At 35.2% G+C, this 12,754-nt stretch overlaps 1 protein-coding gene across 6 annotated transcripts in view; it reads left to right on the top strand.

The window, feature by feature from the left end:
• CCDC18 (coiled-coil domain containing 18) overlaps positions 1 to 12,754 on the top strand; it is a 90,573-nt gene that overhangs the window by 47,511 nt on the left and 30,308 nt on the right. For all 6 annotated transcript variants that reach the window (XM_087820596.1, XM_016197178.2, XM_087820597.1 and 3 more), the window contains 3 exons: positions 3,265 to 3,428; positions 3,644 to 3,857; positions 8,171 to 8,270. In XM_087820596.1, the coding sequence (XP_087676722.1) occupies positions 3,265 to 3,428; positions 3,644 to 3,857; positions 8,171 to 8,270 (478 nt within the window). The remainder of the gene's footprint in view (positions 1 to 3,264; positions 3,429 to 3,643; positions 3,858 to 8,170; positions 8,271 to 12,754) is intronic.

Genomic DNA, 12,754 nt, shown 5'->3' on the forward strand with positions numbered 1-12,754 from the left:
TAGGCACATTCAATAGGAAAAGTAAGTCCTGAATACTAACAGGAAGCTATAAACTAGATAATTAAACTTCATAAGAAAGATGCACCCTAGTTCCAAGAAGTCTCTTCGTGAAGCAGGATTTTCTTTTTCTCTGTTCTCATTATCACTTCTTTCACTTCTGGAACTACAACTTATAAAACACTTTTTCTCTCCCAAAAGGTATTAGAGTTAAAATATATCTCTTATATATCGCCTTGGATCTGTTTTAGCAATAACAGATCCTTTCTTTTCAGATAAAAAGAAAGGAAATTGATTTATTGAACACTTTCTGTGTGCCAGGCAGTGTGCTAGGTAAACACATTAACTCAGTCTTCAAAACTGCCCTATCAGGTTTTATTATCCCAGTTTTTATTTATTTATTTATTTATTTATTTATTTATTTATTTATTTATTTATTTATTTAGATTTTTAATTGATTTTTAGAGAGGAAGGGAGGGGAAGAAAGAGAAAGAAACATTGATGTGAGAGTGAAACATCGATCAGCTGCCTCTTGCACATCCCTTACCGGGGATGGAGCCCGCAGCCTGGGCATTGCCCTGACCAGGAATCAAACCAGCAACCTCTCAGTATACAGGATGACACCTAACCAATTGAGCCACACCTGCCAGGGCTATCCCAGTTTTTAGAATAAAGAAACTGAAACTCAGGAGAGAAAAAGGGGACATCTGTAATACTTTCAACAATAAAGATACATTTTTTTAAAAAGATTCATTTCTTGCCCAGCTGGGCGTGGCTCAGCAGTTGAGTGTCAACCTAGGATCCAGGCTATCGGAGCTCGATTCCCGGTCAGGGCACATGCCTGGGTTGTGGGCTCGATCCCCAGTCCGGGGCGTGCAGGAGGCAGCCGATCAATGACTTTCTCATCATTGATGTTCCTATCTCTCTCCCTCTCCTTTCCTCTCTCTGAAATCAATAAAGATATATTTAAAAAAAAAAAAAAAATACATGTCTAGGTAACTTTTGGAAATTATGAAGCTAAGTGTTAAAAAAAAATAACTGAAACTCAAAGAAGTTAGGGTATGAGATGCTTACTTTAGATGTGCTCTAAAACCAAGTTTTTTCTGTTACAACACAACTGAAAGCTGCTTCTGGTATTGTATGTAAATGTCACTGCATATGAATGTTCCTAACCCTGTTCTCTCTCTTTTTTTAATTTTTTTATTGATTTTAGAGAGAGAGAAAGGGAGAGGGAGAGAGAGATAGAAACATCAATTGGCTGCTTCCTGCATGGCCCCTACTGGGGATAAAGCCCACAACCCAGGCATGTGCACTGACTGGGAATCGAACCAGCGACTTCCTGGTGCATGGGAAGACGCTCAATCTCCTGAGCCACACTGGCTGGGCCTAACCCTGTTCTCTTAGTGCTGAGGCTCATGTAGCCCTTCTTAGATTTCTCAGACTACTTCTATAGCTATTTAAAAATTTTTTTGCATTTGAAGAAGCCAGAGATTCTCAGCTGCTAAAAGTTTAGTATTATTTTTGCATAATCCTTCCTTAGGCTCTGTTTCCAGTATGACTTGATTGTCCATAGTAAATCTGTGACTCTAAGGTGAAGTATTTCTGGAAAACCTGATAGGTTTAAAGCCTGTTGTAAAATTTTGAAAGTTACTGGGAAATTTTTAGTATTGGATTATTTATATAGTAGTTACAAATCTTAAACCCTTAAATATTTGTTATAGTATTTCCCTGTTTACATAGCGTCAGGAAATAATGCATAGTTGCTCATAAATAAATAAGAGTGGAATTTATCAAGTACTGAAACTTTTAAACAGAACAAAAAAATTTTTTGATAGTTTTCCAAAATGTATATTTTATTGTCACTTTTACCTTCTCTAGGTGTCTTGGGGTTATCATTACATATATCAGTTATTATAGTATAGTAACCTGATGAAACCTTGAGGAGTATAGAGCTCTGTTAATTTTTTACTAAATATCTGTAGACAGCTGTGCTTTTTGAGTTCTTGTATTTATTAAAAATAATTTTCCCCCACCCTGGCCGGTGGGCTCAGTTGGTTGGGCATCTTCCCATGCACCAAAGAGTTGACTGTTCGATCCCTGGTCAGGACACATACCTGGGTTGCAGGCTAGATCCCCAATGGGGGAACATGTAGGAGGCAGCCCATCAATGTTTTCTTCTCACACATCAATGTTTCTCTCTCTCCCCCTCTCCCTTCCTCCTTCTCTAAAAAATAAGTAAAAAATCTTCTAAGCCCTGGCTGGTGTGGTTCAGTGGTTAGAGTGTCATCTGGCAGGGATGACATTAACAATTGTTTAATTAATGAATATCGCTTTGGAATCACCAGCAAATTGTCTTAAAACTTCCTCCATCGTGTTTATTAGCCAATAGGTAACCGAACTTTCATAGTGGAATAAGCCCAGGACTTCCTGAAAGTTAGTAAACTTTCACTGTTAATAAGTATTTGTATTATCCTAGACTAGTGACTTTCAACCTGCAATAATTTTTAAAACATGGAGTACCTGACTATTCAGTCAAGGGCACTGACTTCTTTTCCCTTAGAATTGTCAGATAGCCAACACAACAATAACCGCCCAGTGTGAGTGAATCAAAATTATACCTTTTTTCTCCTGCCAAATTGGCAAAAAATATATTTTTTGGTGTGCCATAGAACTTTAGTAATTAGTTTATGTGTGTCATAAGATTAAAAAAAGGTTGAAAATCACTGACAGACAGTTCACTTGATCTTCCAGTTTCATTATCTGTAAAGCAAGGAAGTTGCACTAGCCTAAGAACTACTAGTACCTTTTAAAGTTAAAAAAATAACATTATTAAGAAGTGTCTGAGTAAAAATGACTGACTTGGCTCTCCTTTGAGTAGTTTGGTCTTTATGGTGAATATTTGGATGGTTGGCTTATTTTCTGTGTTGCAGATAATAGAAATTACAGATGAATGAGGTACCTCTCTGTGGATGTTCTCAATCCATATAAAGCTTTATTAAAATTAACTATAGTTAGATTGAAAAGAATGCTAGTCTTGCTAAATATTTCTAGGTAGCACAGTTGTATTTAGTGGTATGAAATTGGTGTAGAATTACAGTCTTTTAGCTGGAGCATTTTTAACAGTATCATAGGTGATATAAGATTCTGACTAGACATTTTGCTGATATTTGTCCCTGTATAACTTGAAGTTTTTGTTTAGTCAGAGACAAGTCAGTTGGTTTTTAAGTTTCCAAATTATCATTGGTTTTATTTTTTGTTTTTAATTAGGCAAGTAAAACTTGAGATGGATCAGTACAAAGAAGAGCTGTCTTCAATGGAAAAAGAAATAATGCACCTAAAACGAGATGGAGAAAATAAAGCAATGCATCTCTCTCAGTTAGACATGATCTTAGAACAAACAAGGACAGAACTAGATAAGAAAACAAATACTGGTAAGCAACAGGTTACCTGAACTTAGCTGCCTGCATATTTACACCTGAGGAAGTAGGCTAAAGTAAGAATTTGGGATGATGGGGTTGAAAGGAACAATGAGTAGTCATGTTGCCTGTGGTAGATGAATAAAATTGAATATTCTTAATTATAATTATTTACAAAGTTCTTAATAATAGTTTATTTGTAGTTCTAAAATTATTCTCTTTCTTAACAGTTAAGGAGCTGGAAAAGTTACAGCATCACACTGAAACTGAACTAACAGAAGCCTTGCAGAAAAGGGAAGTAGTAGAGACTGAACTACAAAATGCTCATGGAGAATTAAAAAGTACTTTAAGACAGCTGCAGGAATTGAGAGATGTGCTGCAGAAGGCTCAATTATCATTAGAGGAAAAATACACCACTATAAAGGATCTCACAGCTGAACTTAGGTGAGTTAAATATTAAGAAATGATATCACAATTGCAATAAGAGATATCAAAATTTAGTATCATAAGTACTAAGAAATTATATCACAATAATCACTTTATTATTCTGAATCCTTGGGTCATACAGTAAAATTTGATGTTGAATTCTAGGTGTCTAAACATGTCAACTGGTTCACTGTGGCTCTTCCAGGTCAGCCTCTCCCATGCTCCATCTAATAAATTCAACAGTTGCTGTTGGCTGATATTTTATTATTGATCTTTGGACCATTTTACACTGGCCCACTCCTATATTCCATAGTGGTAAAAAATGATTGAACCATCATACAGCAGTGGTTAATAGCAAAATAATATTAATAATAACAATATTGTTCTTTGTATTAAGCCCTTATTTTGTGCCAGTACTATGCCAGGGACCTTATATGATCTTACTCCTTTCTTTACAACAAACCTATTAGGTACATATACCACCATTTTTTTCTCTCCTTTGGCTCTTAGTTTTTTGGTTTTGTAAAACTTATCATTATTGTTGAAAATATTACAGATGTCCTCTTTCTCTCCCCTTGACTCCTTCCATCCCGCACCTACTCCCTGCCCCACGCCTTTACCACACTATTGTCTGTGTCCACCGGCTATGCATACATGCATATAAATTCTTAAATTAATCTCTCTCCACCCACCCCCGCCTTCCCTCTGAGATTCGTCAGCCTGTTCCATGCTTCTATGTCACTGAATCTATTTTATCAGTTTATTGTGTTCTTTAGATTCCACATATAAGTGAGATCATGTGATATTTGTCTTTCTCTGCCTGACTTATTTCATATATCACCTTTTTACACTTGAGAAAACTGAGGCTTGGGAAAATTAAGTAAAATGTCCAAAGTCAGAAAGACATAGAGGGTTCAGAGAAGAGAATTAAGCACAAGTCTGTCCAACACTAAAATCTAGGTTCTTAGATTAGCAGCTAAATTCACCACATCTATGGTGGGTGTGGTTGGAGAGCCAGACCAGAGCCAAAGTGTGGGAAATAGATTCTGAAAGTGAAAACAGAATCACAACCCAGGATGTGAAATGTAGAATGAAAGAACAGGGTAGAGAGAGAACAGCAGGATGACCCTGAAACTTAGATGTATCTCATGATTTATTGTAGGGTTTCTTTCTCTTTTCTAACACAGACTCATTTTTAGTAAATTTCATGTAGCTTTAAATAGTGTCAGACTTTCAAACCCCTATCTCTAGTAATTGCCTATTCCTCAAACTCCAGACTTAAATATATAATGAATTACTTACCTCCACTTAGATATATATTTTTTTAATTCTCACCCGAGGCTATTTTTCCATTGATTTTCAGAGAGAGTGGAAGGGAGGGAGGGAGATGGAGAGAGAGAAAGAGAGAGAAACATTGATGTGAGAGAGACACATCAGTCAGTTGCCTCTCGCATGCACCCGCACCAGAGTTGGGGAGCAAACCTGCAACCCAGGTACGTGCCCTTGACTGGGAATCGAACCCTTGACCCTTCAGTCCAAGGGCCAATGGTCTAACCACTGAGCAACACGGGTCAGGGCTCTCCCTCTTTTCATTTAATTTATTAGCCAGTCATGTCAACTCTTAATTTCCAAAATATATTCTGAAATCTATTACTTTATTGGCCTCTTTTTTATCACCGCCTTAGCACTACCATCATCATCTCTCACCTGGTCTGTTGCTGTGACCTCCCAACTGGTTTCTCAGTTTAAATTCTTGACCCTCCCCACAATCCATTCTCCACAGAATGGATTTAAGTTTTAATTTAAAACATCAATCAGATTATATTATTCCCTTACGTAAACCTTCTAATGGCTTCCCAAAAGATCCAGAATGAAACCCAAGCTACTTGGGAAGTGTAAATCAGAACCACCATGAGATACAACTTCACACCATAATGTGTGAATGGCCATAATAAAAACAAATGAACAAACAAACAAAAACCAAAACAGAAAATAACAAGTATTAACAAGTGGGTGGAGAAACTGGAACCCTCATACATTGGTGGTGGAAAACTAAAATGGTATAGCTGCTGCACAAAACAGTTTGGCAGTTCCTTAATAAGTTAAACATAAAATTATTATATAACTCAGTAATTTCACTCCTAGGTATGTACCTAAAATAATTAAAAACATGTTCAAATAAAAATAGTGCACAAATGTTCATAGCAGCTCTTCACAATAGCTGCTAAGTGGAAACAACCCAAATGTCCATCAGTAGTTGAATGGATAAACACAGTGTGGTATATCCATACAAGGATTATTCAGCCATGAAAAGAAAGTACTGATACATGATAGAGCATGATGAACCTTGGAAACATCATGCTGAATGAAAGAAACCAGATACATACTGCATAATTCCATTTATATGAAATATCCAGAATTAACATCTGTAGAGATAGAACGCAGATTAGTGGTTGCCAGGAACTAGGGGGAGGGCAAATAGAAAATAACTGCAAGTGGGTATGAAATTTTCATTTGAAGTGATGAAAAAGTATTAGAAATAGTGGCAATGGTAACACAGCATTGCAAATGTACATAATGTAACTGAATTGTATACTTTAAAGTGGTTAAAATGGTAAATCTTATATGTATTTTATCACAATTTTTTAAAAATCCAACCTCCTTATTTTGGAATACAAAACCCTACATGACAAGGCTCGGTCTACTTCCCTGGCTTCACTTCATACTGTTCTTGTTCCTGGCCTTTTTATTTTACTTAAAACTTACCATGGTTTTCCCCACTCCAACTTTGCTATAGCTGTTTCTTTGGTCTGAAATAATGGTTCTATGGCCAGCTTCTTGCCCTTCCTGACCACCTGCTCTAAAGTAGCCAGCCAGTCACTATTTCATCACTATTTAATACTCTGACATAGCACTTTGTATTGTGATATTTTTCTTTTTGAGTTGTTTATTATTTATAGTTCATCTTCTCTCCTGGACCTACTAGAATGTAAACGTATGTGATGAAGGACTTCTGTCTTGTTAACTATTAAGTCCACAGTACATAGAACCCTGAAATCTAGGAAGCATCCAGTAAATATTTGCTAAATGGTTAAGTGAGTGAATGGATGAAAGAAGTAAAAATGAAATCTAAAATTCTAGCTAATAGCTGAATTTTGGGAGCTCAGTTATTTGCATAGACAGCAGTTAGAGTTATCTTTAGAATTCATTTCATGTTACTTTTAGAATATTAGTTTAGCTTTGTATTTTTATAACTTTTGACTTTTAGGAGAATAATAAACTGCTCATTAAAGAAGTTCAGAAACTTTTAAAAAATCAGTACCTTTATTTAATATTGTCTCATTTTTTTAAACAATATATCTTTATTGCTTTCAGAGAGAGAAAAGGAGATGGAGAGAGAGAGATGGAAGCATCAATGATGAGAGTCATTGATTGGCTGCAGCCCACAACCCAGGCATGTGCCCTGACCAGGAATCGAACCCCGATTGCCTGGATCCTAGGTTGATGCTCAACTGCTGAGCCATGCCTGCTGGGCAATTGTCTCGTATTTAAGACTGGAAAAATCATTTGAAGATTTTCAAGATCAACACAACATTTTCTGGCTTTGTCATATCAGAACTTAAGAGTTCAAATTAAAATTCTCTGATCACAGGCTTCAGAGTGGTAGAAGTATTAAAATTGTGTTAGTACTGCATTTTTATAATGCAAAATTATATATAAGTTAGGGTTTTAGGAGGATGAGAATTTACAATATATATATTTATAAAACATATATAAAATAAATATATAAAATACACTTATATTTATAAAATATTTCTATAGTAGACTTCATTACTTCACTATATGTAAGGCATCATTTTGAGTAAAATTCCCATGAGAAACACAATGGTCATTTACTCTTGACCTGTGGATGTCAGGAATACCAACCATGAGATAAATACCTCATTCAATTGTAATAAACTCACAGCTGTTACATAGAAAAGACATTCAAAGGTTCCCTTGGTCTATAGATGAAAAAAATCTGGATATATTTTTTTAAATTCTTACATTGATTCAGTCTTATTCCCTGGGAGTGCTTTAACATTTAGCTTAAACTGTCCACAATAGTAGAGTTTAAGTTAAGTTTTGCCTTTTTAGAACACTCTATTAAACTAATTATATTAATATCAATCATTTTTCTTATACATTATTATTTTAATTTGAGCCCTTTCAATATGAAATAATTTCATATATCCAATCACTTTTAACTACAGGAAAGGTAACCCAGTTGATGTTTAAAAACTATAATATTTTTACTATTTGCTTTGATCTTTTTCCTTTGTAACTTTCAGAGAATGCAAGATGGAGAATGAAGACAAAAAGCAAGAACTCCTTGAAATGGATCAGGCACTTAAGGAGAGAAATTGGGAGCTAAAGCAAAGAGCAGCTCAAGTTGGTTTTCTTAATTATATTTTAATGAAATTTTCTGTTAAAATACAGTCACACAGTGTTTCAGTGGTCACACTTTTTGACAAATGGACATTTTATAACATATTTGGTTTTTGTGCACATAAATATTTTTGAAAAATTAGAAATATATCATCTTTCTTTATCTTGCTATTTTTACAGCAAAAGAGTTTTTGAGAATGAAGGTTAGCTTAGTATCTGAGCCTTTTGATCTCTTATATTAGTGTATATCAGAAAAAATGGGATTAAAGGAGTTATTTGCTCAGCTAATGTTTGTTGGAGGAGCAAAAATACTCGGAAGGTATTATTCATCCGCATCTTTTTTGAAGACTTTACTTTTTAGAGCAGTTTTAGGTTCACAGCAAGATTAAGCGGAAGGTACAGATTTCCCACATACCCAACATGTACACAGCCTTCCCCATTCTCAACATTCCCCATCAGAGGTAGAACATTTGTTACAGTCATGGGCCTACATCGATGCATCATAATCTCCCAAAGTCCAGAGTTTACATTACAATTGACTCTTGGTGCTACGACATTCCCTGGGAGGAATGCATGATAGGTAGCCACCATTATAGTATTTTCCCTGCACTAAAAATCCTCTGGGACCCACCTATTCACCCTCCCCTCTTTTCCCCCAACCCTGGCAACACTGATCTTTTTATTGTCTTAATAGTTTTGCCTTTTCCAGAATATCATATACATAATTTGAATCATAGTATGTAGTCTTTTCTGATTGGTTTCCTTCGGGTAATGTACTTTTAAAGTTCCTCCATGTCTTTTCATACCTTAACAGTTCCTTTCATTTTAGTACTGAATAATATTCCATATCCTGGATATACTACAGCTTATTTATCCACTCACCTCTTGGAGGCCGTCATGGCTGCTTCCAAGTTTTGGCAATTATATATAAAGCTGCTATAAATTTTCATGTGTAGCTTTTTGTGTTGACGTAAGTTTTCAACTCCTTTGGGTAAATACCAAGGAGCATGATTGCTGGATCATATTGTACGAGTATGTCTACTTTTATAAGACACTTCCAAACTGCCTTCCAAAGTGGCTGTACCATTTTGCATTCTAACCTGGAATGAATGTGAGTTCCATGCTGGCTAGCATTCAGTGTTATCAGTGTTTCAGACTTTGACCATGCTAATAGGTGTGTAGTGTTGTCTCCTTGTTGTTTTAATATGTATTTCCCTAATGACCTGATAGGGAACATTGTTTCCTATGCTTACTTGACACCTATTTATCTTCTTTGGTAAGGTATCTTTTATTTTTTAATTGGGTTTATTTGTTCTTAAAGATTATTTAATTGATTTTTAGACAGAGAGGAAGGGAGAGAGAGAGAAGCATCAATGTGAGAGCCAAACATACATCAGCAGCCTTCTGCCTGCCCCCTACCGGGGAGTGAGCTGGAAACCCAGGCATGTGCCCTGACTGGGAATTGAACCTGCAACCTTTCAATGCACTGGACAGCACCCAACAAACCGAGCCACACCATCCAGGGCAGGTTGCTTGTTTTTTTATTGTTGAGTTTTAAGAGTTTTTTGTGTATCTTAGATACCAGTCCGTTATCAAATTTGTCTTTTGCAAATATTTTCTCTCAGTGTGTAGCTTTCTTTCTCATTTTTTTGACATTAACTTTCACAAAATAGAAGTTTTTCGTGAAGTCTAGCTTATCAATTATTTCTTTCATGGATTGTGCCTTTGGTTTTTTACCTAAAAAGTTATAGCTGTACTCAGTCATCTAGGTTTTCTTCTATGTTATCTTTTAGGAATTTTATAGTTTTGCACTTTACATTTTGGTCTGTAATCCGTTTTGTGTTAATTTTTGTGAAGGCTGTAATGTCTGTGTCTAGATTCTTTTTTTTTTAAATTGATTTTTAGAGGGGGAGAGAGAGAGAAACATCAGCCGGTTGCCTTCCCTACATGCCCTGACTGGGGATTGAACCCAGAACCTAGGTATGTGCCCTGACTGGGAATCGAACTGACCACCTTTTGGTGTATACGGGTTGGTGATCCAACTGAGTCACCTGACCAAGGCTAGATTCTTTAATCCAGCACCATTTGTTGAAAAGACTATCTTTTCTTCATTGTATTGCCTTTACTCTTTTGTTAAAGATCGATTGACTAGCCCTGGCTAGTGTGATTCAGCAATTAGACCAGGGGTGGGGAACCCTTATTCTGCTAAGGACCATTTAGATATTTATAACACTATTCACGGGCCATATAAAATTATCAACTTAAAAATTAGCTATGAAAAAAGCTCCTAGAATTATTGAATTTTGAGTCCCGCCTGTGGTTGCCTCGGAAGGTCCAAACCAAATGATTTCTCTGGCTTGACATTCCCTACTCCTGGATTAGAGCATCGGCCTTGCACCAAAAGGCCATGGGTTTGATTCACATACCTGGGTTCCAGGTTCGACTTGTGTGAGAGGCAGCCAATCGATGTGTCTCTCTCACATTGATGTTTCTCTCTTTCTCACTCCCTCCCTCCCTTCCACTCTCTCTAAAAAGCAATGGAAAAAATATCCTTGGGTGAGGATTTAAAAAAAGATCAATTGACTATATTTATGTGGGTTTGTTTCTGGGCTCTCTATTCTCTTCCATTGACCTATTCACCTGTTTTTTTTACCAGTACCACACTGTCTTGATTAGTGTAGCTTTATAGTAGTAAGTCTTGAGGTTGGGTGGCGTCAGTCCTCCAATTTTGTTATTCTCTTTCAATGTTGTGTTAGCTATTGGTCTCTTGCCTCTCCATATAAGCTTTAGAATCAGTTTATAGATATCTGCAAAATAACTTGCTGGAATTTTGATTGAGATTTCCTTGAATTTATAGATCAAGCTGGGAAGAACTGACATCTTGGCAATATTGAGTCTTCCTACCCATGAACAATGACTCTCTCCATTTATTTAGTTCTTTGATTTCTTATATTGGAATTTTATAGTTTTCCTTATATATATCACGTATATTGTGTTAGATTTATGCCTAAGTATTTATTTTGTGGAGGTGCTAATGTAAATGATACTGTGTTTTTAATTTCAAATTTCTCTTGTTCATTGTTGATATATAGGACAACAATTGGCTTTTGTGTAGTAACCTTGTACCCTAGCCCCTGCTATAATTGCTTATTAGTTCCAGAAAATTTTTGTCAAATCTTTTGGATTTTCCTACCTAGGTGATCATGTTTTCTGTGAACAAAGATAATTTTATGTCTTCCTTTCCAATACGTATACCTTTTATTTCCTTTACTTTTCTTACTGTGTTAGCTAGGATTTCCTAGTTTACCAAAAATTTTTATCATGATTGGCTGTTAGATTTTGTCAAATACTTCTTCCTTAGGCGTTGATGTGATAGATTACATTGATTTTCATATGTTGAACCAGCTTTTGATACATAGAATAAAGCCCACTTGTTGTGGTATATAATTTTTTTATTCTTTATTGGGTATGATTTGGTAACATTTTGTTGAAAATTTTTACAGTTATGTTCATGAAAGATATTGGTCTGTAGTTTTCTTTCCTAATGATGTCTTTGTCTTATTTGGTATTAGGGTAAGGCTGGCCTCACAGAATGAATTAGGAAGTTTTTCCTCTTCTATCTTCTGAACAAGATTGTAGAGGATTATTATAATTCTTTTCTTAAATGTATGGTAGATTTCACCAATGAACCCACCTGGGCTTGGTGCTTTGTTTTGGAACATTATTTATCATTGATTCAATATCTTTAATAGATACAGAGTTATGTAGATTATTTCTTTTTGTGTGAGTTTTGACAGATTGTATCTTTCAAGTAATTGGTCTTTTTCATCTAGTTTTATTAAATTCATGGTGAGGGTTGTTCATAGTATTCCTTTATTATTATTTTATTGTCCATGAGATTTGTTATAATGCCCCTATTTTCATTTCTGATATTAGCAATTGATATCCTCCTTTTTTGTCTTTTTCGTTAGCTTGGCTAGATACTTATCAATTTTACTGATTTTTTTTTTAAAAAAACACAGCTTTTAGTTTTGTTGATTTTTCTCCACTGATTTCCTAATTTTAATTGCATTGATTTCTGCTCTAATTATTAGTATTTCTTTTCTTCTGCTTACTTTGGATTTAATTTGTTCTTTTTCTAGTTTCCTAAGGTGGAAGTTTAGATGATTGATTTTAAATCTTTCTTCTTTTCTAATATATTCATTTAGTGCTATAAAATTTCCCCCAAGCATTGCTTTTGCTGCATTTCACATTTTTTTAATGTAATTAGCAGCTTTTGTCTAGCATGAAATGAAGTCTGAATCACTTTGTCATTTATGAACATAATATTTTTTCTTTAGGTTTCTATAATATATATGGGGCTCAAGATCCAGTATTAGTAAGCAATGAGTATTTTTCTTATTCTTTTTAATAATTTATCTGAGGTGAGTTTGTTTCAGTTATACCCACTATAAGTAATTCTAAAACATATTCCAAGCACACAATTT

The sequence above is a fragment of the Miniopterus natalensis genome, chromosome 9 (assembly GCF_054644295.1).
Source record: "Miniopterus natalensis isolate mMinNat1 chromosome 9, mMinNat1.hap1, whole genome shotgun sequence".
In the NCBI taxonomy this organism is placed as follows: Eukaryota; Metazoa; Chordata; class Mammalia; order Chiroptera; family Miniopteridae; genus Miniopterus; species Miniopterus natalensis.